We start from the raw sequence: 24,585 nt of genomic DNA, 5'->3' as shown, positions 1-24,585 counted from the left end.
AGAGACTGTCGTGCAGAAAGGTTGACTTTTGCCAGGTCACCTTCTGTGAGGCTCTCGTGGAGGCGTGTTAGGCCAGACACGAGGGCTTACGAGCGAAGACACGCCTTGCGACTGGCTCAGTGCGCTATCCAGAGAAGGCGGTCGTCGTGAGCCATCAACGAGCTCATCTGGCGCTTGCTCGTTGTCTTCCTGGCTGTACACGCTGTCAATGGTTTGCGGAAGCGGCTCGGCGTCCGAAAAGTCGATGGTGCGCGACGCAACAGAAGGTCGACCTTTCTCTCCCGAAGTCGATGGAAATCGAGAGCTCTTGCCGGAGCTGGACCTGTTGAAATCCACAACATCCAGTTCTCCCGACTCGGCACCCTGACTCTTGTTGGAGTGAGAGCTGACGGTACGGTGACGATCATGCACCGCCTGAGGTGCGAGCGTCGCTTGGTGTTGCGCGTTCTGCTGCGGACGTCTAACGAATAGCTCGGCGAAAGATTCGGTCGTGTCGTCGGCGGTCCAGAGTTCGTGCGGTGCCATGCTTCGAGCAGAGTGACTGGAGTCTGATGGCGTAGAGTGACTGAGACGACGATTGGGCACAGCAGCGGACGCATTGTTGGCAGAGGTCGCAAGCAGCTCTGTCCCGTGCATGCCGGACGAGCTCGAGCGCAGGTGAGATGGGATATCGCGCTCTTCATCAGCGTCACGCCTATCGATGGGAGATTCGCCTGGATTGGATTGCGACCTGGTGCCGAAGTAGGAAGCGTCTGTATCTGCAGCCTGGAAAGGCGTTCCGAGCTCCGGAGTATGGAATTCCTGAGGCGAAGTCGGAGAGCGAGGCGTTGCGAGCAGGCCAGCTCTGACGAAATTGCTTTCGCTGTTGAAAGGAGTACCGAAGCGGCCCTTTGCGGGTTGTCCAGCTTCTTGCGTTTCTGCACCTGTCCCAGCACCCTCATCCAATGCACGAGCTGGTCTGACCTGTGCATCGCCGTGCTTGCTGATGGACTTGACTCTCCACGGCGGCACCGACAACGACTGTCCAGGCTCAGCTGGCTGAGCAAGCTCGTTCAGGAATGCTTCCATGGACGACTGGCCTTCGCGCTGCACTGGCGGCAGTGGCTTGCTTATAGCGGCCTTTGCAGCTTTGCGTCTGAGACTGCTGGACCTTTTCGGTGCTGTTGGCACCTCGGTGCTGCTCGTGTTCCTAGTCGAGCTGATCGTCATAGAGCTGTCAAGCGAGTCCTTTTGTGTCCAGTCCAAGATGGCGCGTAGATCTGCGCTGTTGTTGGGCCGATGATAGGTCGGAGACGTGGCATGTGCGCCTTGTCGCATCGGTGCTGAACCGTCGCGAGCCGAGCTGTAGTCCAGCGTCGGTCGAGGATTGCTTAGTGCGACCCCAAAAGTGGTCGCACTAGCGTCCGCAGGTGCCCGTTGCGGCTCCCCTGGAAAGCGGAAACTGGTAGTGCCGGGGGAAGTAGAGTGCCCGATGACGACAGGATCATCAGAGACCAGAGTAGGCTGCCAAGCGGTTCTGGAGGATGGTCGTTCTCTACTCTCAGGCCTCCAGCTAGTGCGACGACCGGCTTGCAGGTGGCGAGGCGGTCGCTTCTCATCTGCGATACTGGCGTCCCATGAGCCGCTGCGGCGCATGCGGCGCTGGTTTGCGAGGTTTGCTGATGAGACCCTGTGGTGCTCTCGATGGGGTACAGATGAGCGCTTCGAGGCTGCGGATGAGCTCATCGCCCGGGTCCGCTGCAGAACACGAGAAGCACAAATGCGTAAGTAAAAGCTGGGAATGCACTGGCATTTGCGCATTGCCAGAGACTCACTCTTCCAAGCCAGCTACTCGCAAGGCTGCTTCTCTTTTCAGCGCGGCTCAAATCACCTTCAATCTCCAGAGCGGCCTCGTCGATTGGACGCGTCTGGCTGCTTTGACGTCTCCTGACATCTGCGTCCGCTTGACGCCCGCATGGACGCCAAATAGCGGTGAAGCTATTCGGCACCGTGGGACTCGGAGGCGACGTGCTCCCATCAAACGCATCCGAGCGCAGTTGCGGCGAGCTCCGTGCATAGCGTATAGTGCGCTGTCGAGCGGGGCCCAAGTCGAGGTCTTTTTGAGCCGAAGCCGACTTCGATTGAAGCGCCATGTCATCTTGGACAAAGCTGTTGAAATGAACACTGGGCATGGGAGGTCTTGCCTGAGGATCGTCCCAAAGGGCTGTCAGGCGACGGCTTCTAGCCGGAGTTGGTCCTGCGCTGAGCTTCCTTTCGCGCTCACGGCTTTTGGTACGTTTGCGAGCATACTCGTTGCCTCCAATGCTGCGCTTAAACTCCCTTCTCCATCGCTCTCGGTCATCCTCGAGCGCTTTCCCTTCCGCAATGACTTGCGCTAGATCGGGAGTCTCGGGCTCCCCTGGGAATGCGCGTCTAGTCTCCAGGGGACTGCGTTGCACCCTACCGAGGGGTTCCTGCGCATGTCTGGCCGGACCTTCAGGAGCATTAGGTGGCATGCGGTGATGGAAGAATGGACGGTCTGCCACATCTTCAACATCCCGTTCGTCGTGCCCGCGGTGGCTCGAATCAGACTTGGCGATCACCGAAGCCATGCGCGCATGTGCTTGGTCCCTCGCGCGCAAGTCCGGGTGGCTTTCCGTTCTCCTCGAGCTCCGCTGCGGGGCTCGGCGGTTGCGCTCGAAGGCGGCATGCTTTGTCGCTTCGTGCCTTTCCCACCCATCAGCACTTTGCCTGCTGATCAACCGCGGTCTCGGCATCAAGATGCGTTCGCATCCATTGTCGGCATCCAGAATCCCGGTGACGTCCGGTGCATGAGCTTCCAATTCATCCAGGTGCAGCTGTTGGAGCAGATGGTATCTCCGTTTCGCTTCCGCCGCAGAGACGCCATGAGGCACCGGGCCCACGGCTTCTGGCCGTGCGGAGCTCGTTGTCTCGCGGCGTGAACTCGGTGAGGCCTCACTCTGCGTCGAGGCTGCGATTGGTGACAGCAATGGTTGGTTGTTATACCAACCTTGCTGAGGAGGAGTTGTATCCTGACTCTGAGAACGTGCGACTGGACCGCCGCCATCAGTAGCCCGAGGACGAATCCGCAACGGGGCAACGCTTGGCGATGGATGAGACGAGGACGCAGAGCTGGTGTTTCGAAGGCTGCGCTGCGAAGAGGCCGCGGTCGAGTTAGTGGTGACAGCTCTGGGTCTTGCATGGGTGCGAGACTGCGCGGAGTGGGCTCTCTCGGGAGTTGCTGAGTGAGATCCACGCGAAAAGCTCTCCGTCGACTTCTTGCCGCTCGCGGTCGGCAGCGCTGAGGATGGCGCGCGCAGGCTGGTCATGGAGGTATTGGTGCTCCGATTGAACGTGGCGGAAGCTGCACCCGAGCTGCCGCCTTCGCCTGACGAGACAGATGCGCCACGCCGCAATTGAGCGCTATCCAAAGTCCGCTCGCCTGCCGCTTCTCCAAAGTCCGTCTTGGTCTGCGTTGCTGGAGCTGAAGCAGGAAAGGCGACAGCGTGCGGATCTCTTCGAGTGACTGCTCTGATCGGTGGTTCGGCCTGACTGTAATCTGCTCTCATCAGACTGGGCAAACCAGGCAGCGCAACGCTGCGATTCAGTGGTGAGGCTGGAAGCTTGGGTGTGTTTCCACCGTGGGTGTAAGCCACAGGTAGGCCGACGGCCATTTGCATCGCAACGCGCTCTCCATTGAAGTCTTCGCGGCCCGGGGACAAGAGCGCATTTCCTGACCTGTTCGGTGCGTCTCCGGTATTGCTTCCTCGGGGCGTGGTCAAGTATGAAGGACGAGCACTGGCATCTTTGCCAACGGACCCCACGCCTGAGCCACCCTTGAGCGTCTTTGGCAGATTGTCGCGCGCGATCGCATGTTCGATGCCCAGACCGCGCGTATTCCCTGGGTACTCCGACCTGGTTTGCCATGCCTGAGGTCCTCTGTCCGGCCTTTGACCGTAACGGTGCGTACCCGAACCATGACCGCTCGAAGGGAATCCATGCCAAGCATGGCTGAAGGCCCCTTGGCTGAATGAAGGCCCGACCTCGGGTGAAGGAAGGGCGGAAATCCCTTGACCTTGAGCTGCTGCTGCGCTTTGTTCCCGAGCGTAAGCTGCGGCAGACGAAGATGGGTGTGCATCATCGCCAGCTTGGGGGCGAGGCGATATCGGTCCGCGGTAAGGAATGTAAGCGCCATTGGAGTCCTGCTGGGCGTACAAGTCGTTTTTGTCCTGCGAGCCTCGTTCGCCCGCGGCGATTCGTCCGGCAGCCGAGCTTGCGCCCCACAGCGCACCACTTCTCATTCTCGGGCTGAGAGAATCGTGTGTTGCCTGCGAAGGGCTGGAATGCACGCCTCCGTCGTCCAACCCTCTTCCTGCACTCCCACCTTGCCAAGTATGCCCGAATCCACCAGACGATGCCAGCTCACGACTGGAGGACGCTTTGCGCAACGACTTTGAAAAGAGGTTGGACAGTCGGCCTGCAGAAGGTCCTTGTGCGTGCGCCGGCGACATCGCCTCGGGCTGATACGCGACTCCATGGTCCATGGCGACTGCTCGAGGTGTCGTCTGCGGTGCTACACACCGATGTGGGTTGGAATATGTCACGGCTGCTGCCGAGTACCCACAATGAGGTCGAGGCGGTCAAGAAGTGGTGTGTCGACTGCTTCAATCCTGGCAGGAGGTCCAATGATTTGCCACTCTGCCTCGAGCACCACTCGCTTGATGGCTTCGTACGCCTACACTCCAGTCGCCGCGCCTCCACCGGAGCTTTTACCAGCAGAACTTGCGGTGTCCTGGCGGTAGAAGGCGTCACGTAAGCTGTATATCAGGGGAGTCTTAATTTGTGATCTTCGGCATTCAGTGAGAAGCATTTGTGCGGATCTGTGCAAATAAGAATGCGGCCCAAGCTCGTGCAAAGATCGCGCGCGGTGCGTTGGTCGGCAAGATGCTGCAATGTCTTAGAAGGAAGTCAAAGCTGAGGAGCGCGCGGATCCAATAGCTGGAGGGGGCTCGGGTCGAATTGCACAAGTTGCACGAACCACGTGAAGCGCGTTGTCGATCGTGGGGATGTAGAGATAGACGGAGACCCAAGAAGTAGTAGTGAGGCTGTCGGAAGTGTACCTTGAAGTGTGCTTCAGAGGCCCATGCAGCGTGTGCGGGAGCGAAATGGCTGCTGCTGCTGCTGCTGCTGCTAACGGTGCCGGTGCCGCGGTGGGGGACTCTGAGGGGATCGCTCCTAAAAGTCAAAAAGTCGCGTCATCCACGCAAAAGTTGCTGGGCTGTAATGAGTGACATAGAAGGCCGATTTAGAATGCTGCAAATAAGGCAGGGAAGAGGGGGGAAGAAAGAGAGGAGAGCGCTGCTGGCGGGCGGGCGGGCGGGCGGAGTGAGTGCTTAGCTCGCGCTACTGCACACCCCAGCTCCTTTTGGCCCGTCTTGCTCTGTTTGGTGCAGAAGCGAGCAGCACAAATCAACAAATTGATGCAGCTAGATGGTCGTTGCAGCAGCAGTCACGAGTCTGCATGCGAGCGAACGAGGGCAGCATGATCGTATAAGCAGCAGCAGCAGCAGTCCGTTGGGTTCCTGTTGGTGAAAGCGTGTACAGGTAGCGCAGTGCATGCCGGCCATTGCCATACGGCAGTTCGTTTGTGTGCAACTCCGCGCAGACTAGCGGCTTTCGCACATTCGCTTGATTCTGCATGGCAGCGATGCATGGCCGCGCGGGCACAAGCTCTTGATTCGAACACATGGCTGGATTCAAATGAAGCAGAGACAAGCATTGTCCTGCGCGGTGCCGCCATTTCTCGCAACGTGGTGGCTGTGTGCGTATATGGTACGCATCAACGCGTGTGATTGATTGCTGCATGGAATTTGTGCAGACATTGCGCGGCCAGCGGCCACCGCAGAGCAGTCTTCAGTCAGAGTGCGAGAAGGGCGAACTTTCGTCGTTGCACATCACCTCGAGACAGCGCGTCTGCATAATCTACGCACGCCCCCAGCATCGTGGCCAGCAGCAGCAGCCTCTGGGCAGTGTTCGCGCCAAGCTAGGCGACGCACCTGAATCCAACGTCTACGTCGGCCCGCCGCCCGTCACTTTTCTTGTGCGCGGCGCAAGAGCAGTCAGCGTATGGTACGGTATCTGCGGCATGAGCTGCTGCAAGTGCTGTGCGGGCGTACCCGCGACTTGTGAATCACGAATGTCGTGACTCGTGACTAGCTCCAACACCTCTGTCGTCATTCTTTGCAGTGATGAGTCCTCTTACACACTCGCCCAAAGAGTCACTCACGCAGACCTGCATGGCAAGCAGCCGCATTGGTGACATGCGCGTATTCCAAGACGCGGTGCAGGGTACTACTACTACATACCATACTACTCGCAGTAGAGTAGACTTTTGACCTGGCTTCAAATCAACGAGCCTGGTCGATCCGGGTTCGATCAGCGTCAATCACGAATCACGAATCACGAATGCGCAATGCTTTCCTTCCCCTCTGCATGCACGTACTGCGCTTTCACGCCAGCAAGGACTACTACTCGATTGAGGGCTCCATATCGATCCAAATTGAATTGCGACGATGAGGGCGGGCGGGCGGGCGAGAGAAGTCACAGTGGTGAGTCTCAGCTGTGATCGACTCGATCACGGATCGACTGTTTAGAAATTTCCGCGCTACACAAATCAAAGATTGACGCGGTCAAGTCTCAGTCAGAGTCAGACCTTCCCAGACCAAACATGGATTTTGATTTGCCATGCATCAATCCATCCGGTCCCGAAACATGCAGCTCGTGCGCCGGCCTCCACACGTCTATACGCGCACCCACGCGCTTCACGCGCGCGACGCGACTCGCCCCCTTGATGATCCGCAAAACGCTTCAAGCTAAGAGAAATTACGCAAAATCAGTCAGCGTCTGAGACTCCCTCTGCTTTGAATCGTGAATCGTGGATTCGTGACTGGTGACTGTTGCAACAAGACGCGCCTAATGTGACACGACCTGCTTGTGACTACGCACAGCAGTCCCAAAGCCAGTCTGATGAGTGTAGTCGTCATTGCTCTAGCTTGTACATGTACCCTCTCCTGCAGCAGCCCAGCGGGCCCTTGAGAACCAATCACCCCTGCTGCACGACATCTCGCGCTCGCCAATGCGTGAAAGCCTCTGCAGTGCGCGATCGAAGAAACTGCATGATGACGTCAAGCGTCAGCTGTACATCACTCACGACTCAAAGCTCACCACGTACTAACCACTCGACTCGTTCGACTATGACTCACCAGCACGCACGAGTCACGACTCACGACTGACCTACTGACACACTCGTCGGAAATCGATCACGATTCAAGACTGCTGCACGAATATCGAGCAAGGAGCAATTCGCCTCCAGACTATACAAAATTTGCACCTTAGCTAGCCAGGATTTCGTGCAGCGACACCAATCACGTGAATTATTCGGATTCCAGAAGCTCTCCAAAGTTCGCAAGCTTCCAACAAGATTTCGGGTCACAACCAGACCAAGGGGCACACGACGCGCAGATCATTCAAGTTTCTCAGTCGGAATGGATCGTGACGGCGCTCCACACTCGATGCACTGATCACGCAGTCATTGGTGTGGAGCATCATATTCTCGATCCCCGATTCTTGACCTTGCGCGATCGAAAGACGATCAGGAATCCGCGTGTTTGTGCTTCCCTCCTTGCGCGTAAGGTACGAGAGAGCTGCAAATGAAGCCGAAGAATATGGTAGGGCAGGAGGCGGCACTGCTCCATGTGAATGAAGCTAGGAGCGCTTGAGGATCAGTCAAGCCGAATGGAGCGACGCTTCGGAGCACGTCTCATCCGGTAGAATCGAGCAGATCATTTGCCAAAGATGTAGATGAAGCTGCCTCGAGTCTTGAAGTTGACCGGCAGAATCTCGTACTTGAGGGCCTCCATCTGGATGAAGAAGCCGGTCTTGATAAAGATGTTGCAGAACAAGGGCACGACAGCAAGGAAGAAGGAGTGGAGGAGGAGCACGGCAACGATGGTCGGAATCTTGTTGTTGATCTCTGGGTAGGTACGTCTGAACCACGTGCTGGCCACTGTCGCAAGGCCGTTCAGCACAAAGAAAAGGAAGTTCATGCCATCCGCCTGGCCCATCGTGCTGTACGTAATGTGCTCGTGGAAGATGCCGCTAGCAGCAAATGTGACCACGGCCGCAACGGCCTTTGGCAGGAAGGGTGAGCGCTTCGCAGGCTTGGCTTGGGGCTGCGCCGGTTTCGTGGGGGTCATCTTGAGTCCGTTCTTCTTGGCGCGACGATCGTGCTCCTCGTCGTCAGTCTTGCTGTGCTCAGCTTCTGTCTCTGAGAGGTGGTCGTACGTCTTGCGCTTGGCTTGAGCAAGCTCGCGGACGCGTTTGCTTGCCGCAATCTGCTGCGACTTGGTAGGCCCGTTGTTCGACACCTTCTTGTTCTTGTGGCCGCCGAAAATGACACGATGGAAGACGGAGGCAATTGCACGATTCCAGTGCGACCAGAAGAGACGGATGTTGATGGTCGAAAGGGGGCTCTCAAACATGTCTTGCATCTCGACGTTGAAGATGATACCGAGACCCTTGAGCAACCCATCTCCGAAGAGAGCCAATGCCATGAGGATCGAAACGCCCAAAGCATCGCAATAGAGGTGGTACTTCAGTTGAGGTAGGTCCTTGGCGATCTCGTAAGGCGGAATGATGTAAAGCGTCAGGAGGAAGATGATTCCCTCCACCAGCACCTTCGGGTATCCCTTTGCATTCTCAATGCGCGCGTTTCTCTTGAAACCTTCAGCTTTGGTGCGCTCCTCGATGTCATCCTCCTCTCTGTAGAAAGACGGGTTCCGCAACGCGTTCAGCTCGATATTCACATTTTGGGCACGCAGAGGCACATCACCTACTTTGGGAATGCCCAGAGGCCGCAGAAGAATCGAGCGAAGTTCCAGCTGTCAATCTCTTGGCGAGTCCGAATCACAAAAATGTCGTACACCACTGGAAAAGGGTACGATGAGAGAAGTGTGAGCAGTCTGCACAAGCACCGGCGGCCTCCAAGCAGGCATGTCGGACCTGCACGGACACTCACAAAGGGATGAACGGAAACCAAGAGCCTGAGGACGGGAAAGTGGCACACGGTAAGCATTACAGCCCTCCGACGGAAAAAGCGATGCGGGCACAAGGACGCGCGTGCGGCTCCTCATCCGTGCCGCACTTTGGCGCACTGGAAGCAAGTCTGCAGATAGACGATCAAATCCCTTTCCGCGCTCCGAAACGTGCCCTGCTCTTGATGTACAACTAGCGCTCCCTACAAAAGGAATGAGCCTGCCACTCACTGGACGCCAAAAGTCGAGCATCATGCAGCCGCTCATGCCAGTCACGATGGGCCAAGCGAGAAGAACGGCGCTCAGGCCGCCCACACAGCCGTACCTGAGCACCTGGCTCTTGGTAGCGACGTGGTAGTAGAGCAAGCGGGCGACAAAGCTGGTGAAGAACATGAAGCTCATCATGCGGATGGCGATGATGCCTGCTGTGCGCAGAGGATAAGGTGGCAGATCGTACTCCACCACTTCGAAGCCAGCCCATCTCGCAGCATCCAGCACAGGGTCGGAATTGAGCAAGGGGAAGCCTAGCTTGCTGTACTTTGGCTTGAACAGGCTGCCAAGCGTATCTGGAGGTGCGGTGTGCATATAGAATGTTAGCGACGCTGCTCTCGACGCTGGAAGGACGGGAATGCACGCACCAGCGGCAAGCTCAGAGGCCTTGTCAAGGAACTCGACCATGATAGATGACAGGGGCGGCGGGGTTTGGCCGAGCAATTGCTAACGAGGCACAGAGTAGCGCTGTAAGCTGCGAGCCTTTTCGACGAGTCACAAGCGCGTCGAATGCCAGCGTCTGCCCGAAGTGTAGGTTCCTCGACAATGTGTCAAGATAGTTGAGAGTCGCTCGAGGATGCGACTTTGCGGTGTGAGGGTTAGAAAGGTGATGGAGTGAAGCCTTTTGCGAAGTCAAGAGAGCGTTTCCTCCGCGCCGACGCCTCTCGCCATCCCGATCGGGGTCCCTGTTTCTGTGCGATTCGCAACAGCAAGGGCTATGACGGACCGCCAAGCAGCATATGGCATCGACGCTTGCATCATCTGCAGCACACCTTGCGGGGCAGAGATGAGCTGAGCGGCAGACGGCAATTGAGCTGCTGGGCGGGCAGCGGCAGCGGCAGTGCGCATGAGCAGCAGCAGCGAGTTTCCGTCCGCCTCGTCATCAGCAAACCTTTCTTCCTGCTGCAGTACGGCGGTGCTGCTGCTGCTGGCACTCGCTGCTGCTACTCGCACTCACGACTCTGCTTGACTGTGACTGACAGCTGCATGCATCCCCGCATTCACTTCCTGGTCCAAGCGCGCCGTGCACCATGCACCATGCTGCAGCTCTCACGAACTCCACACACGCGCGGGCGCACAGCAGCCGCGCGCGAATTCGTCAGCGCAACATTCGTGATAAAGAATCACAATCGAATGAATACAAGGTGAAACAAGCAAAGATGAGAGACTCGATCGCAATTAATCGAGCCACATACCGGGCCTGACAGAGCAGGTCTCACTTACGCGGCGGTAGACCAACTCGCTTGCCTTGCTTGCTTGCTTACACGGGCCGCCGCCCCTTCGTTCGACTTTAGGCGAGCCGCGCAGCCAGCGTCAAAATCTATCCTGGACTCTAAGGACTATATTATTATTATTATTGGTCGGACTCTAAACAAGGGCCATGCAGAACAGCTGGCAGGCAACAGTAGTAGTAGTAGTAGTGTGGGCGGGTATGAGCATTGACACTCACACTCATCAGACTCAAAGTCCACCACGTTAATTGCAGCTCGTGCGCTGTGACGTGCGTGAGGAAGTGACGTGCAGCGAAAGGGCTTTCGCGTACGTGTGCGCATGCATGACCGCGGCCCTCGCTGCTGCTCCTCTTCCTTGCGCCCGTCTTTCTCTGCTGCTCTCTTTGCCCTTTCTGCTGCCGCGCTTGCACGCTTTCCTCTCGCCCGACGACGCGCCATGCAGCATGCGTGATTTGCAATTTTGAATCACGAATGGTCGTGCCTCGTGCATGGCATGCCAATTAACTCGTGTCTGCCTTTCTCATGCGCCATGACTGAGCTCGCTCTAGCGTGCACTACACAGTGCGCAGTCGTAAGTCAGTGCATGCGGGGTAATGGTGAACGGTACATGGCGAATTCCCGCGTCTTCATGAACCTCCTACCGCGGGACCGTTGAAAGAGTGAATCGTGAATGGAGACGCGGCCGCGATCGTCGTGATCCGGGGGACTTGCTCAAAATTTCCGAACTCGAGACGTCGAAGCATCACACGGCACGGCAGGACGATCATAGCTCATTCGGCAAGTCTTAGCTGATGACCGCAGGAGCTTCTGATTGTGGGGCATGTTGCACGCGGCCGAGGGCCACGCCGAGAGCTGAGCGTAAGCCTGCCACTCACGACTCACTCGCCACGGCCAATCGTGAATTGCGATCTACGCGTCGTGCGCGTTCCAATGTGAATATGACTCGCGACGATGCGGCAGGTGGCCCGTGTATAGCCAGCGTCTCGAAGTCGGATGGGTGAGCTGCGCGCTGACCCAGCAGACGTCGGTGAGACAGCGGCATGCAAACGAACCCGAGACTACAGCTGCTTGCTCCTTGACAGCTAGCTCTGAGCAGCTCACTCATGCGGGATGACGATTGCGATCAAACCGTTTTGCTCGAGAACTCGGCCTGTACGGTGGACTGACGACTACTCACGCCTCGTGACTTGTCGTTACGTCGATCGGTCACCAGAAGCTCTTTCAAGCTCAACAAGCCATGTGAACACCACGACGACAAGCACTCAGACTCGACTCAAAAGGCTCGTGACTCGAGAAGAAAGAGACATCGCGCTGCTTGGCCAGGCGTTGATGTTTTGGGTCAGGCCCTGGCTATTTCTTCAGGATCGACGTGATATGTGTCGTTTGCATCCGGGCTGAGAGCAGCGATGAGGCCCACATTGGAACAGGCAGACGTGCGCGTTTGCAGCAAACAAGAGTAATTGTGAATGAAGCGCGTGCTATCATGATCAACAGCGCTTTCGTCCAGCAGGATTTACGATTGACGTCGTCTTCGCGAGGGAACATTCGCGCTGTTCTCGACCGGGCACCATCAGGCGATGAAGGTTGTCCAAGGTCAGAGTTCTGTTAGTAATACATCAGGAGTACAAGTTGCTTCGTCCGAAAAGGTGTCAACGCCATCTAGCAGATTGTTGGAAAGATACGTAATTTGCGACACTGGTCATCCTATGCCAGGCTTAAAGTAAGGCCACGAGCAACGCTGAGCAGCGCTTAGGCGGCAAGGTGGTGTACTCGATCCTGAGCTTGGCCATCGACTCCGCTATCCACCTCTTCCTTGGAGACAGAGTTGGCTGGTGAGAGTCGATCAGAACCTGCGGGCACCATTCCTGGTATGTCTTCATCTTCGAAGCAGCGCTCCTCTCCCAACAGCTCCTCCATGTCTTCTTCATCCGATCCCGACAAGAGGGCTGAGGGCGACACTCGCCAATGCAAGCCTGGAATGTGCCCTACAATGGCAGCCAAAATAAACGTGATCACGAAAGCCCAGACTGTTGCGGCGACAGAATCTGCCAATTGGATGCTGTTCGGCATCCTCCGGGCATGTCAGCTCGGAGTGTCTGCTACCGTAGCTCCTTGACGGCGGCGCTCACCCGATCTGTTTCCAGTGGCCATCTATGAAGGCGCCACCTGCGAACTCGGTAACGCCGTCGAGGGCAGCCAGTTGCTTTTGGGCGAAGAATCCGGTCATCATGTTACCGACGACGCCACCAACTGTACGCAAAGATCGCAAAGACGAGTGGTCAGCCGAAGTTTCGCTTTGACGCTACCATTCACGACTCACCGAAGTGCAAAGCCACAACGTCGGCTGGATCGTGGAAACGCGTAAAGCGCCAGTTCTTAAGCTTCGTAGCATAATTGCAGACTACTCCATTTAGCGCGCCGATCAAGACTGCGGTCGGGTGCCCGACAAATCCGCAAGCTTATGAGCGAAGTGGAAGAAGGTGTTCAGTGACAGACCTATTTCGCGTCAGGAAGACCGTAGCCGAGCTCACCGGGCGTGATGCCGACTAGCCCGGCAATGGCTCCGCTACATCCCGCAACAATGCTCCATCTCCGGGACCTGACATAGTCCAAGATGGACCAGGAGAGGCTTCCTGCGCATGCAGACAAGCACGTTACGCTCGCAGCCATGACGCTCCTCAAGTTGAGAGCCATGAAACCCCCAGCTCCATCGCTATGGGTTTGTATGAGCGCAGCAAGAATGGCGATGGTGATCAGCTCCGAAATGCAAGACGAAGACGACGATCTTTGCGCGACTCACAAGGCCAGCCAACCGCTCCAGATCAATAGCGTGGCTATGAGGACCAACAGTGGATTGTGCGGCGGTCGGAGGTCCTTCGCCGTTAACCACCCGCTCCCAGCCAGAGGACTTGCAATGTAGAGACTGAGGGACAAGGCCGAGATGCCTGAAGCGATGTGCACCGGGGTTCCCCCGGCAGTGTCCGCTACACCAAGATTGTAGAGCCAACCGCTGGATGACCATACCCAATGCGCAATGGGGCAGTACACCAGGGTGATCCACAGGAAGATGAACACCATCAGCGGTGCCATTCTCGCCCTTCCGCTCACTCCTCCAACGATGATGGCGGCGGTGCAAGCAGCAAACTCGTACTGAAAGAGTGCGTAGAGCACTTCTGGAATAGCAAAGGCGAACGGAACGCTGGACTCGATGTTCACGTAACCGAAGCGCCGCCAGTCGCCGATGAAGCCACTGCCGGCATCACCAGAGTAAGCAAGAGAGTGTCCGATGAGGAACCATTGCACCCCGCTGATGCTGGCAGTCATCAGCGCTGCGAATAGCATGCCCGCTGCAGATTTGCGCGTGGAAAGACCGGAGTAGAGGAAGCCGATGGCCGGGATGATTGGAAATACAAAGCACACTGCAGCGGTGGGATGGTGAACTGATCAGCGGGGCTTGGTGCTACACGTGAAGCAACAACGCCAGCTCACCTGCAGCAATCACCCAAGCTGAGGTGACGAGGAACAGGAGTAAGTCTCTATCGCAAGGCGCCAGCATGCTCGCTGAATCGTCTTCCCCACTCACCCACATCTGCCAAGTTGTAAACCTGTTGCACGCCATCGGGCGAGGTCTGCACGATGGCGCCAGGAGTAGTGGTGATGTTGAAAGCGCCGCCCATGTTCTACCTGTCGCTTGCGATGCCGCAAGAGTACGGCGAAGAGGAGATGCGTGCAATTCGCAAGTTCAGAGACAGAAAAAATGTCAAGTGAAAGGAGGAGCGATGCCAGATGTACGGGCGAGGGCTTGCACTATTTGAATGGAAAGCATTGACAGGGTCAAGTGACGTGCGGCAGGATGGCGCTCGCTCTCCTGCATCGACGTTGACATTCACGATTGCAAGGTGATGCTCACAGAGAGATAAGTTGCAGGGCACCTCTAAGCTCCGCGGGTTCGTGTGGCTAGAGGGCGGGCTTGGCGTCGTGTCTCGCTGCGTGTATGCTCTACCGAAACGATTCATTCAGAAGGTTGATCTACAAAACTGCATTCAACATCACAGCGTAGCCTCACAGTCTTGCCAGACGCTGTTGTCGTACGCGCCATGTTAGATGCGAAAGCGCGGATGAGGGGTCGGGACGATGTTCAGCCACACGGCCGATAACGCTGGCCCCATTCACGATTGTTTTGATTGGGCCATTGACAGCCGACATCAGCACTCGTGGCTGTCGCGCACGGACGCCCCTTGACGTTTGTCATGGTCTGACGGGGTGCATATGCCAGAGTGCTGCGCTGAATGACTCGCTCGTCTCTCGCTGATAATCCTTATCTTGACTTTATGGAGAGGCAGGCTGCGCTGCCGCTGATGATGATGTTGATGCTCTGGCAAGACCGCCCTGCCTTTCGCAACGGTGAAGGTACACTGCGAACGAGCCTTGCCCCGACTAGCCTGGTCTTTGACGGCTTGCTAGCTGCAACTTTGAGAGGCGGGAGCGAACTCCACTTGGAAAAGTCTAGCCAGGCGGAGAAAGCATGCCTCAGATAAGATCGCTGTCCGTGATAGCATACCGATACGATGACCTCCAAGCGCAAAGGTGGATGTGCAAAGAGCTACGAGCCGGGATCTTTGATAACGCGCTCCCTCGTCTGCCGCGGGTAAACTGACGATTGAAGTTGGTATACGTCCGTATATATATTTGCCGTCCTCTCTGATGAGAATATGATATGCACTTTGACTTCATTTCCGAATAGAATCTGCCCAAAAGCACGCATGCATATCACTGTTGTATTTGTATGTGATGTCCGTTCACGTGATTGCTGGTCCGCGCGCGTCAAGCGCGTTCTGCATGGAGAGCGCTTAATTTGATCTTCGCCCCTCGTACTAACTGGTGGTATAGCGGCCGACCAGCACAGCCCTGCATGCAGCTTTGCACCTTCATCCATCCCTGATTCGAGTTCCTTTCAGCTTGATGACACAGGACCAAGGTCAATTTCTGGCAGCAATGATCAACTTGGCGCTCGCTTTATAGGCAGAACTTCGAGTACGAAGGGCAGATTGTTCGCCTTCCCTACCCTGCGCCCCGGCCTGCTCAGAAGCGATGACTAGCTTCGACGGCAGCGCCAATGGAATAGCAACGCCACGATTCGCATTGCAGCAGAATGAGGACTCGATGACAATCACAGCTTGGTGCACACCGTCAGCAGACAGCAGCAACCACAGCGCAGACAAAGAACCTCGCGCCATCGCAGAAGGGCGCACGTTTGGACTTGTCCATCGCGCTTACTATCTACCTCTCGTCCTACCCCTGCCCTGCAAAGGCGTCAGGCACTACTCAGTGTCAGGAGATGCCGTCACTGTCACGATCGACAAGGCATCTGCAGGCCTTTGGAATCTCGAAGAGGTTGTGCCCGGAATCGCGCCAGAGCTCCATGTAGGCTCGACGCAGCGTCAAGCGAATGATGGCCCGGATGTCATCTCTGATGCTGTTAGTCGAGCAAATGAGAGTGCTTCCTCAGATCACAGGCTGGCCCTGGTCGACGAAGAGTCAACAACGTCCGCAGACTGTGTGCCAGTCGAGCAGCTTCCCAGTGACAGTGCGTACGCTCATCTCATCAGCTTTTCGTGGCGCATGTGTCCTCATGCTGACGCAGCAGCCGTCTGGCAGGCTTGGTAAGAGCACCTCGAGTACTCGCAGAAGCGAGATCACAAGTGCACGAGCAGCCTTGGGACGAAGATAGAGACGCCAATAGGCGGTCAGAGGAGGCCGAGAAGCGAGAGGACGAGTGCTGGAATGAAGATTGGTACTTGTGGGTGACGGGTGATGCACCTGACAACGGGCAGGGTCGACCTCTAACGCCTCGTGACCTTTTGCTGCATTCTTAGGGACAACTACGCAGATGAAGCTGGAGAGGTAGCTGCGTGCTTGGCCTGGCAGCCAAGCCATCTTGTAATGGAGTCACATCCGCTTGCGCTATCGCGAGATGACCAGCCGCAACTTGACCCCTTGCACTTGTTGTTGATTGAATTGCTCTTTGCGCAGTGCTACGACGAGCGAAGCAATCAAGGCGACACGTCGGTAGAGAGCGGCTGGACCATCTCGGTGCTTTGCAGATCACTAGTCGCTAGCTACCTGCCTCGAGAAACGGACAGCTCGGAGCAATGCGTCACTGCAGCGCTCCGTGTCTCCTTCAGAAGAGCCTTGACGAAACCTCTGTACCGGAGCTGGTCACTCGCCACTGTCGTCGCCCACGACGTGCGGACAATCTTGGGCGCTGGTTCATCGTCGATCCGAACACGTCTTCAGCTCATTCGCGATTGTCTCGAGGAAGGAGCAGCAGGGGGCGACGATGCTATGGAAATTTACGTGAAGGACGTCGTAGGACCCTTGGCGATGTGGCACGAGTCCCAACCGTGAGTTCTCATGACTACGCGCAGGTTCTGTACCTCTGAAAGTGCATATTTGCTCGCTTGCCTGTCTGACAGTCAGGAGAGCTATGAACGACTGGCTGCTCTCGTCCACAAGGCGAGCGAAGAGCTGACTCGCTCTGATGTAGGAGGACCGTTGTGGGATCTGGACACTTTGGAACGAGCAGCGGACGAGGTGCTCGCCGAGGAGGAGCAATGAATCAGTCCGGTCCCACAAATGCAAGGTGACTTGTTCGAGCCATTGCTACTGTTCAGCGGGATCGGATTGTGCTCGTGCGAGCTTCGTAGATCCGCCTTCGGCGCGTTGTGATCGATTCGAGCTAGCTTTTCTGCAGCCTCGTTCAAATGCTCTGGCGGCAAAGGCGAGAGCCCGACAGCGAGAGCGCGGCACATCCACAGCACCTGCGTCGGTCGCACCGCGGATGCCCTGGACCCTGGTCTGCAAGGACTTGGCGGCAAGCACACCAATCGCGATCCGCAACGGTCCATGCGTTGCCCCTGAGCGATCGACACACAGAATCGGATGCTCTCCTGACGCTAACGAGATGAGCTGCGGCGTGAAGGTTCTGATGAGTGCATCTACGGATGCAGGGCTGGTGCCACGACTTGCACGATCCGTGAATGCCTCGGAAAGCTCGGGCCCTCCACATTCTCATTCATATCGTCGTCTGGCCGAGTCCAGCTCCGGCCTAGACCGCAGACCTCAACCCTCGACAAAGCTTCCTGAATCTTACATGGCCTCACAAGGTATGCAAAGTCAAAGCCGTTGCGACGCTGGGGAAGATGTCGGTCATTTGTGCGATAAGCCCGCGGGCCTGGTCAGGAACAGGGCGTTTAGCGCGCAAAGCTTCGCAAGCGTCTTGCGCCGCTCGGCCGGCGCTCGCGCGAGGCGATCTCCTGCGGCAGATGCTGCAGATCGCGCGCCCGTCTGTATCTCGCTCGGACGAAATTTCTGTCGATGCTGGGCGTAGGTCGCTTGCAGCTCTAGAAGACACGCTTCGAAGCTCTGCGAGAGGCTAATTGGCAGCCCGACCCTGAACGTTCTCTTCTTGCATGCTCTGCATGGGAGCCAGGATGATCCGACAAATTTCTTGAAAACCTACTAAACCTTCTTCTGGCCCTTATGCTGTGTGAGGTCGCCTTCTGCGCGATGTCGTGATGGGCAAGCATATCCCGACGCGGTGTGCACGGTGCCCTAGCCTCGATCCTATATCGTTAGGCAGAGCGATGCACCCCATAGCTGCGTCATTTGCGGTACGCTCAGGTCGGTACATAGGTACAGTAGGTAGGTAGCACAATGGTTAGTGCAGTGAATATTCGTTTCCTTCTTTGTGGCTTGCAGCGCCCTTCGCGCCGGCTCGCATCAAAAAACGACCTACAGCGTCCGCAGCGCATGTGCGGCGTTTCGGGTCGAGCGGCTTGGTGCCTTGCAGGCAAGAAGGTACTGCTACTACTGTATGTACCATGACTCCTCTACTCGCAGCCATCGCCGGATTTTCATCCAAATAGCTGTGTCGTCTTGGGTGTGCTGTAGTGTGATCTTCAGCAGGCAGTTGACCGTCTCACCTTCTTTCGAGCTCCACGCAAAGGCCAATCCCAATTTACGAGTGCATCAATAAGACGGCCGACTCCTCCTCATCACCTCCTTCAGAAGCGCGCCGCTTGCATCAGCCATCACGGAGGAGATGCGCGGCGCTTGCCCCGCGGCCGCGCGCCGCTTCCCTCACTGTCTCAGAAGTGCTGCATGCTGCTGCATGGTTGCGAGACTTCACTTCTGACACCTGATGTACCATCAAGAGGACGATGCAGGCATGATGCGCATGCTGTATTTCATGCAGATGTTAGCCCTCCCCGCGGCATCTAATTAATCCAATTAATCCAAAGACGCGTCGGCGTTGGACGCTTGCTGGTATAGGTACATAGCATTTAGATTGCTGTCAAGCACACCAATCGATCGAGCGTGCAGAAGAAGCGCCTCTCTCTCCCATTGACGCGACTCGATTGCCATCATCTCCGTGCTGAACAGCTTACCAACGAGCCCCACTGCAAGGGCAAGCCCGGCGGCTTGGGCATGAAAGCACAGAACGATTGCTGCAGCTACGGCCGATCGTCGCATGATCTAGGATGACAATTGTGAGTGTGGATGATCACAATCTCAAACACGAAGAGGTACTCTCTGCGATCGTCGCCCGGTCACAATTAAGTGCAGCAGGAAGCACGCGGCCGTTGTCTCGCGCAACTCACCACGCGATGTCGGCTTGTTCTCGCCCGTGCCTGTGTGTCTTAGATCGCGGTCCATGCACTGCATGCATACAAAGACCACGAATGAAGGTCTTGCTCATGCGCGGCGTAGGCGCGATCGAGCTGCTGTGCTGCAGCAGTCTGAGTCGTGAGTCGCTGCATGCATGCTGCTGCATGCTGCCGATGGGCTTTTGCTGCATGTGTACGCGCTGCTGCAAGAGCACTCTGCTGATCTCACTTACCCGTTGTGACAGTCGTGAGTCCTGCGCAGCGCCTCGACTTTCGGTCCTCTGCCCGGCGTACCACCCGTGACCACCGAAGGCTGATCGACCAGCTGGGGCCACCATCATGAATCCTGCCTAGCTTCCTCCTCTGAAAGTCATCACTCGCACCATCAACCACCCTCATCTCGCCAACGGCCCCTCGAAACCGCCTCTTTCTGCTTTCGTGAACTCTCATTCGACTCTTTCCGCCTTCTCCCGGCCCTCGGACCGAACTGAAGCACGCGCATCGCCGGCGCTGGCATCGACCCGAACCAATTAGCGCAGCACGCTCCAGTCATTCGTGAATCCGAGGACCACTCAGCGCAGCCTCGTCTTCAAAGCAGCGACGCACAGAAACGGACCTGCTCAAGACTCCGCTAGCTTCAGCAACCGCCGCGTCTGCGCAGCGGGCCGTCATCTTGACCATCTGCACCCGTTCCAGCACATGTGCTCGAATTAATCCCGTGTCCACCAACGCCCGCGATCGACAGGGGGACGCGATACCCTGTGCCCGGCCTTTCATACTCTTGAGCGGGCACATACCTGGGTTGGTCTTTGGCTGATCCATCGACACTTTCATCTCGAGGCCCGAGGCTCAACGTCCTCGACGCATCAGCCTGCGAAGCGCTGCTTCTCTCGCAGATCAAAGCACCGCTGCATGCCCAACGCAAAGACCTTCCACGACGGGCACGCAAAGAAGTGATGGCGGCTTCAGCAATGGACGGTGAAGATGCGGGTCGCGTCGGAAGTGGTGGTGTCCGATCGCGCTGGACCACCTGGCGCAGCAAGTGGCATGGCCATGGTACGCCTACGCAGGCCGACATAGACGATGGTCTGTGGGATACGGTGAGTACTGGTAGATGCAGCGGCCCCCCTTTATGATGCATGCATAATACTCATCACAGAATCGCAAAACGCTACTCTCTACTCGCAGAACGATGATGGCTTCCTTCAAGACGTGGCAGAGTCGACCTCGAAGTCGTTACCACAGTCACATCTCTACACCATGTTTTCGAGCCCCAATTCCGATCGCGCTGCTGAGAACTTTTCAAGGCCCCAAGGTCCTCAGCAGCGCGTAAGTGACTCCAGTAGCGGCAGCGGTGACCCTTCGCACGAGAGCAGTTCTCGCCCCACCTCATACACCAGCTCAGCCTTCTCGCCCACTTTGCATGCCGCCGGCTCAGACTCAGCGCCGGTCGGTCCAGGCGGCTTCATCCAAGCTTCACCCCTGTTTGGCGGGTACGACCTTCGCAAGGCTAAGATATCGTCGCCGTCGAGCCGGTCACATTCTGCCCGTACCTCACCTCAAGCACCAAACTTCACCTTTAAGCCAATCGAAGGCGAGGAGGGCAGCTCAGCTTACTATTCCGTCGAGACTGACCTGCAAGAGCAACTGCGCTCCTCACTGGACTTCGCCAGCCATCGCGCGTCAGCAAATGCGCATGGTGGACGGACTCAAGCCTCGCTGAGTCGTCAGGCAAGTAGCTCTTCGTTGAATCACATCGATTCAGCCGCCTACCCGCGCACACCAAGTAATGCCAGCGTGCTTGGGCCCGAGGGCGAGACTCGGCATTTCGTGCATGCACATACGTCGGTGGGGAGCCCGAGCAAAGACTATACTTTTCCCGGGACAAGCTCCAGTGTCTTCGCAAGCTCGCCTCGAGTAGGCAGCCAATTATCAAGGTGGGAGCCGCCATCTCCAAGGACGACGATACTTCCGCTCGAATCAGCATCTAGGGGAGGGAATGCGTCGGGAAATCACGGCGATCCAGGATCGCCGGCTGGGTCTTTGGCCAAGCGCCGATTTGGCCGGCGTGAGAAGCGCTCGCCGGAATCGCCTGTCCTGCCAAAGATTGATAGCATGGGCAGCGCGTTTGGGAGCGATTATGCCTTGGGGCAATCAAGCTTCGAAAGCCTCGGGCCGAGCGCTCTAAAGGCCAGCGAGACCCCTCCGCTGGGTGGTCCCCGCCGCACGTCGATTGTGAAAGGCACCCTCGTTTCGGGGCTGCGCAAGTTCATGCAAAGTTCACACTCTCCGAGCGCTAGCACCGACCTCGCCAGCAAGCAGATGTCAAGAGCAAGCAGCAAGACAAGTCTGGCGCAGTCTGCTTCAGGGGATCGGTTTGGGCGTCGGCCAAGCCACCTCGAGATGGACGACACTCCCGCCACTGCCGCACAGCCCGGTTACGACAACATCCAACTCGTGAACGAAGCGTCCGCACTATCGGGCTGGCAGCAGACTAGCATCGACGAGCACACGACCCCGACCAATGTCGACATCCCGCAGCATCCCATGCTTCAAGAGCTCCCTGCAGGTGCCGCGCTTCGCAACGTTCTGGCGCATCGGCCTTCTACCGCACCGTCGCAGCAATTGTTTCATACCCAAAGCGAAGAGCCGACTTCACTTGATTCATACGGTCAAGCATCACTCGATGTTGGGCCAAATTACCCTGCAAGACCTACCAACGTCCGTCAGCCGAGCGCCCCGACGTCTGCAGAAGCCGCTGCCGTCGACTCGGGCTGGTCATTCAGCAACCCAGATCGACGCAAGCCTAGTTTTGACAGCCTTGCTGCCAGATTGACTCCACGAAGTCCAAACACCGAGCGCTCAGCTTTGCGTGGCGCTTCAGAAAAGGTGTCAAGCAGGCGTTCAAGCAGAGCAAGCGTCATTGATGTCATCCACGACGAGCCACGGCGTCGAGGGATATTTACGGGTTCGAATTTGGTGATCCCGTCACAGTCGCGGCCGAGCAGCCGCGGCGACGGTATCGAAGAGCTCGACTTGGAACTTCACTCCGCGCCCCCTCGCCCTCTGCGCGAGAATACTGTGCGCCCGAACAGTGCGCGATCCAGTATTCCGGTCTCGGATTTTTCCGACATCGCTGCAACGTTCAACGCAGCGCACACCAAGCGCTGGTCAGGCGCGCTGTCGCAGACAAGTGCTACTCAAAGCTTGGGAGCTCGAAGGGGCAGTGTCGCATCGTTTGTCAGTCGTCGAGGAAGCGACGCTCCATTTTTCAGCCGCGCGTCGCTGTACGGTGTTGCCAATGGAGACGCCAGGAAAAGCTTCGGTCTCCAAGGAGATGCTTCGCGAGAGCACTTTGCAACCGCGTCTGTCGATGACTTCCGCCTGCTAGCCGAAAATGATTGCAGAGAACGTAGAGGCTCAAGAAGCAAGATTGGCTTGGGTGATGGCGTTCCACTACCTAGGCCAGCTCGGCGCTCGTTCGTCGGCCAAGGATCGAAGCGATGGTCTGGGCTTGTTTTTGGCGGCGGCAAGCCGCTGAAGGTCGACGGGTCTTCTATTTCCCGACCAACTTCTGTAGCTTCGTCTGCATTCTCGGACGCTGCAGCTGACATGCTGGTGGACAAGTCTCCGCGCACGCCCACCACGCCCGGCCTTCGAGCAGCAGTGGCCGCCGGTGACCTCGACACAGAGGCAGTCGTGCGCCGAATGCAGCGCAATAGCGACCAATCCAAGCGACGACTTAGCCCACTTGAACCCGACAGCAAGGCAGCCCCCGAGGAGTCGCATGTGCGAAAGCCCTTCATGGCGGCCAGGCCAAACACATCGGCCTCGCAGCAACACATGCAGTGGACCGCCACCGATGAGCGTCGTGCCTTGTCCTCCGCGCTCGATCAGGTGCGCAGACCTTCCACGAGTGACGCGGTTCCCGTCACTGGTGCCCGATCACCCCTGCTCCAGCATTTGCATGCAACGCACTTCCAAACGTTGCAAGGCAAAGCGCTGCAGACGTCAGCAAATCAACTGCCGGAAGCAACACCAGCCGCAATTTCGAAGACAACGCGAGTCAGTAGCGCTCGCCCTGGCAGCGGGGACACAGTGGCCTCAAAGTCGAGCAATTTTCGGCGACCAGCTGAATTCAATGACGCCGCTTTCGATGCCGTGAGTTTGTCCTCTCTGGGCACTTGAAGTCTCGCTACACGCTGATCGTTCTTCGAACTCGCATTTTGCAGACTGCTGCCTTTGAGAGCATACCCAGTCCATTGCCTTTTGCTCAACTTCCTCAGCAGAGCTCAGCGGCCCCTCACTCGGAAGCCCAAGAAACGTCTACGGACCTCCTCAGTGCAGCGGCAGCGGCGGCTTCAGGCGACTCTCACAGACGAATCACAGAGGGCGAAAGGAGCAAGCCTGAGCCCCTGTCGCTGTCTCCGCCTTCCGATCTCGAGGGCGCCCTAGAGTCCCCCGCAGATCCTCACTTGACGTTCAGCGATGGCGAGGATACCGATGACGGGAAATCTGAAGGACGCGTCTCTTTGAACCTCGATCGAGACCTGGTCGTAAGTCCAAGGCCGCCACCGCTTGACGCGCCATGCTCGCCCGGCACGGAAGCCGACGAGAGTGAGATGGAGCTCCTCAGCGACAGCCATTTCGTATTCGGCGATGACCATCAGCACTTGCGCAAGCGCAGCACAGATTCACTCAGAGACCGCGCGTCGCTGAGCGATCGGCCAGCAATACCGCGACGCTCATCTTCGTCTTCATTGAATGGCAAGTCTCCACCTTACGCGACGGCGCTCTCGTCCGCAACGGCAAGCCACAGAGTGGCCCTCCCGAGGTCTGCAAGATCAAGCTTCGACTCTGTTCACAGCGTCTTGAATAGCGCAGCGGAGCTAGCAACTGTTCCCCCGGCTGGCCAGACAGCTACGACAGCCGGTGATAGACGCTCGTATGCTTTCGTATGATGCTGATGCATGCCTTTGCTCGTCCTTATGTCACTTGCACCTGCTGCTCGAGACCTCGGCTCTCTGATCGTGCAAGCTTCCTCGTCTCGTCTCTTCATCGACAACAAGACATGTACGAATACCGGTTTACCCCAACAATGACTGCAGCTCATGCACTGTATTGATCACTAGGCCGATTGGACAGTGACCTCGATTGTTCGAGCTATGCAGTTCTTGTATCATCCTCCGCCTTTGCACAGGCACCCGAACGACATCCAAAGAAATCACGAGCAAAGACGAGCAAACAAGAGTGAGGTGGTGGGCCCTTGGGGCAAGCGATTGTCATTCGCTGCTGCTGCCGCTGCTGTCGGCGTGATGGTAT

At 57.2% G+C, this 24,585-nt stretch overlaps 5 protein-coding genes across 5 annotated transcripts; 2 read left to right on the top strand and 3 right to left on the bottom strand.

Moving 5' to 3' along the window:
• Positions 1-36: 36 nt before the first annotated feature.
• IE81DRAFT_346372 (hypothetical protein) lies at positions 37-4,544 on the bottom strand (the record flags this gene model as incomplete). Its single annotated transcript, XM_025516035.1, has 2 exons — positions 37-1,737; positions 1,815-4,544. 2 exons carry the CDS (start codon positions 4,542-4,544, stop codon positions 37-39), a joined length of 4,431 nt encoding a protein of 1,476 aa, XP_025370720.1.
• Positions 4,545-7,841: 3,297 nt separating this feature from the next.
• On the bottom strand, positions 7,842-9,770 carry IE81DRAFT_334045 (hypothetical protein; the record flags this gene model as incomplete). Its single annotated transcript, XM_025515401.1, has 5 exons — positions 7,842-8,820; positions 8,895-8,985; positions 9,077-9,101; positions 9,324-9,658; positions 9,731-9,770. 5 exons carry the CDS (start codon positions 9,768-9,770, stop codon positions 7,842-7,844), a joined length of 1,470 nt encoding a protein of 489 aa, XP_025370719.1.
• A 2,573-nt stretch (positions 9,771-12,343) lies between these two features.
• Positions 12,344-14,271, bottom strand: IE81DRAFT_346370 (Rh-like protein/ammonium transporter; the record flags this gene model as incomplete). Its single annotated transcript, XM_025516034.1, has 7 exons — positions 12,344-12,653; positions 12,724-12,844; positions 12,915-13,052; positions 13,126-13,307; positions 13,395-14,013; positions 14,084-14,101; positions 14,178-14,271. 7 exons carry the CDS (start codon positions 14,269-14,271, stop codon positions 12,344-12,346), a joined length of 1,482 nt encoding a protein of 493 aa, XP_025370718.1.
• A 1,226-nt stretch (positions 14,272-15,497) lies between these two features.
• IE81DRAFT_322201 (hypothetical protein) lies at positions 15,498-17,279 on the top strand. Its single transcript, XM_025513559.1, has 4 exons — positions 15,498-16,181; positions 16,253-16,394; positions 16,471-16,998; positions 17,071-17,279. Exons 1-4 carry the CDS (start codon positions 15,686-15,688, stop codon positions 17,210-17,212), a joined length of 1,308 nt encoding a protein of 435 aa, XP_025370717.1. The 5' UTR covers positions 15,498-15,685; the 3' UTR covers positions 17,213-17,279.
• Positions 17,280-19,913: 2,634 nt separating this feature from the next.
• On the top strand, positions 19,914-24,325 carry IE81DRAFT_70673 (hypothetical protein). Its single transcript, XM_025517558.1, has 3 exons — positions 19,914-20,363; positions 20,452-23,424; positions 23,496-24,325. Exons 1-3 carry the CDS (start codon positions 20,220-20,222, stop codon positions 24,222-24,224), a joined length of 3,846 nt encoding a protein of 1,281 aa, XP_025370716.1. The 5' UTR covers positions 19,914-20,219; the 3' UTR covers positions 24,225-24,325.
• The last annotated feature ends 260 nt before the right edge of the window (positions 24,326-24,585 follow it).

This window comes from Ceraceosorus guamensis, assembly GCF_003144195.1.
Source record: "Ceraceosorus guamensis strain MCA 4658 unplaced genomic scaffold IE81scaffold_18, whole genome shotgun sequence".
Taxonomy (NCBI): domain Eukaryota; kingdom Fungi; phylum Basidiomycota; class Exobasidiomycetes; order Ceraceosorales; family Ceraceosoraceae; genus Ceraceosorus; species Ceraceosorus guamensis.
The sequence above is the reverse complement of the archived record's forward strand: the minus strand, read 5'-3'. Positions and strand labels throughout refer to the sequence as shown.

Coding starts and splice junctions, on each gene's coding strand:
- IE81DRAFT_322201 (XM_025513559.1), top strand. CDS start 15,686: ATGACTAGCTTCGACGGCAGCGCCAATGGAATAGCAACGCCACGATTC. Junction 16,182..16,252: donor CGAGCAGCTTCCCAGTGACA/GTGCGTACGCTC, acceptor GCCGTCTGGCAG/GCTTGGTAAGAGCACCTCGA. Junction 16,395..16,470: donor TGGAATGAAGATTGGTACTT/GTGGGTGACGGG, acceptor CTGCATTCTTAG/GGACAACTACGCAGATGAAG.
- IE81DRAFT_70673 (XM_025517558.1), top strand. CDS start 20,220: ATGGCGGCTTCAGCAATGGACGGTGAAGATGCGGGTCGCGTCGGAAGT. Junction 20,364..20,451: donor ACGATGGTCTGTGGGATACG/GTGAGTACTGGT, acceptor CTCTACTCGCAG/AACGATGATGGCTTCCTTCA. Junction 23,425..23,495: donor ATGACGCCGCTTTCGATGCC/GTGAGTTTGTCC, acceptor CGCATTTTGCAG/ACTGCTGCCTTTGAGAGCAT.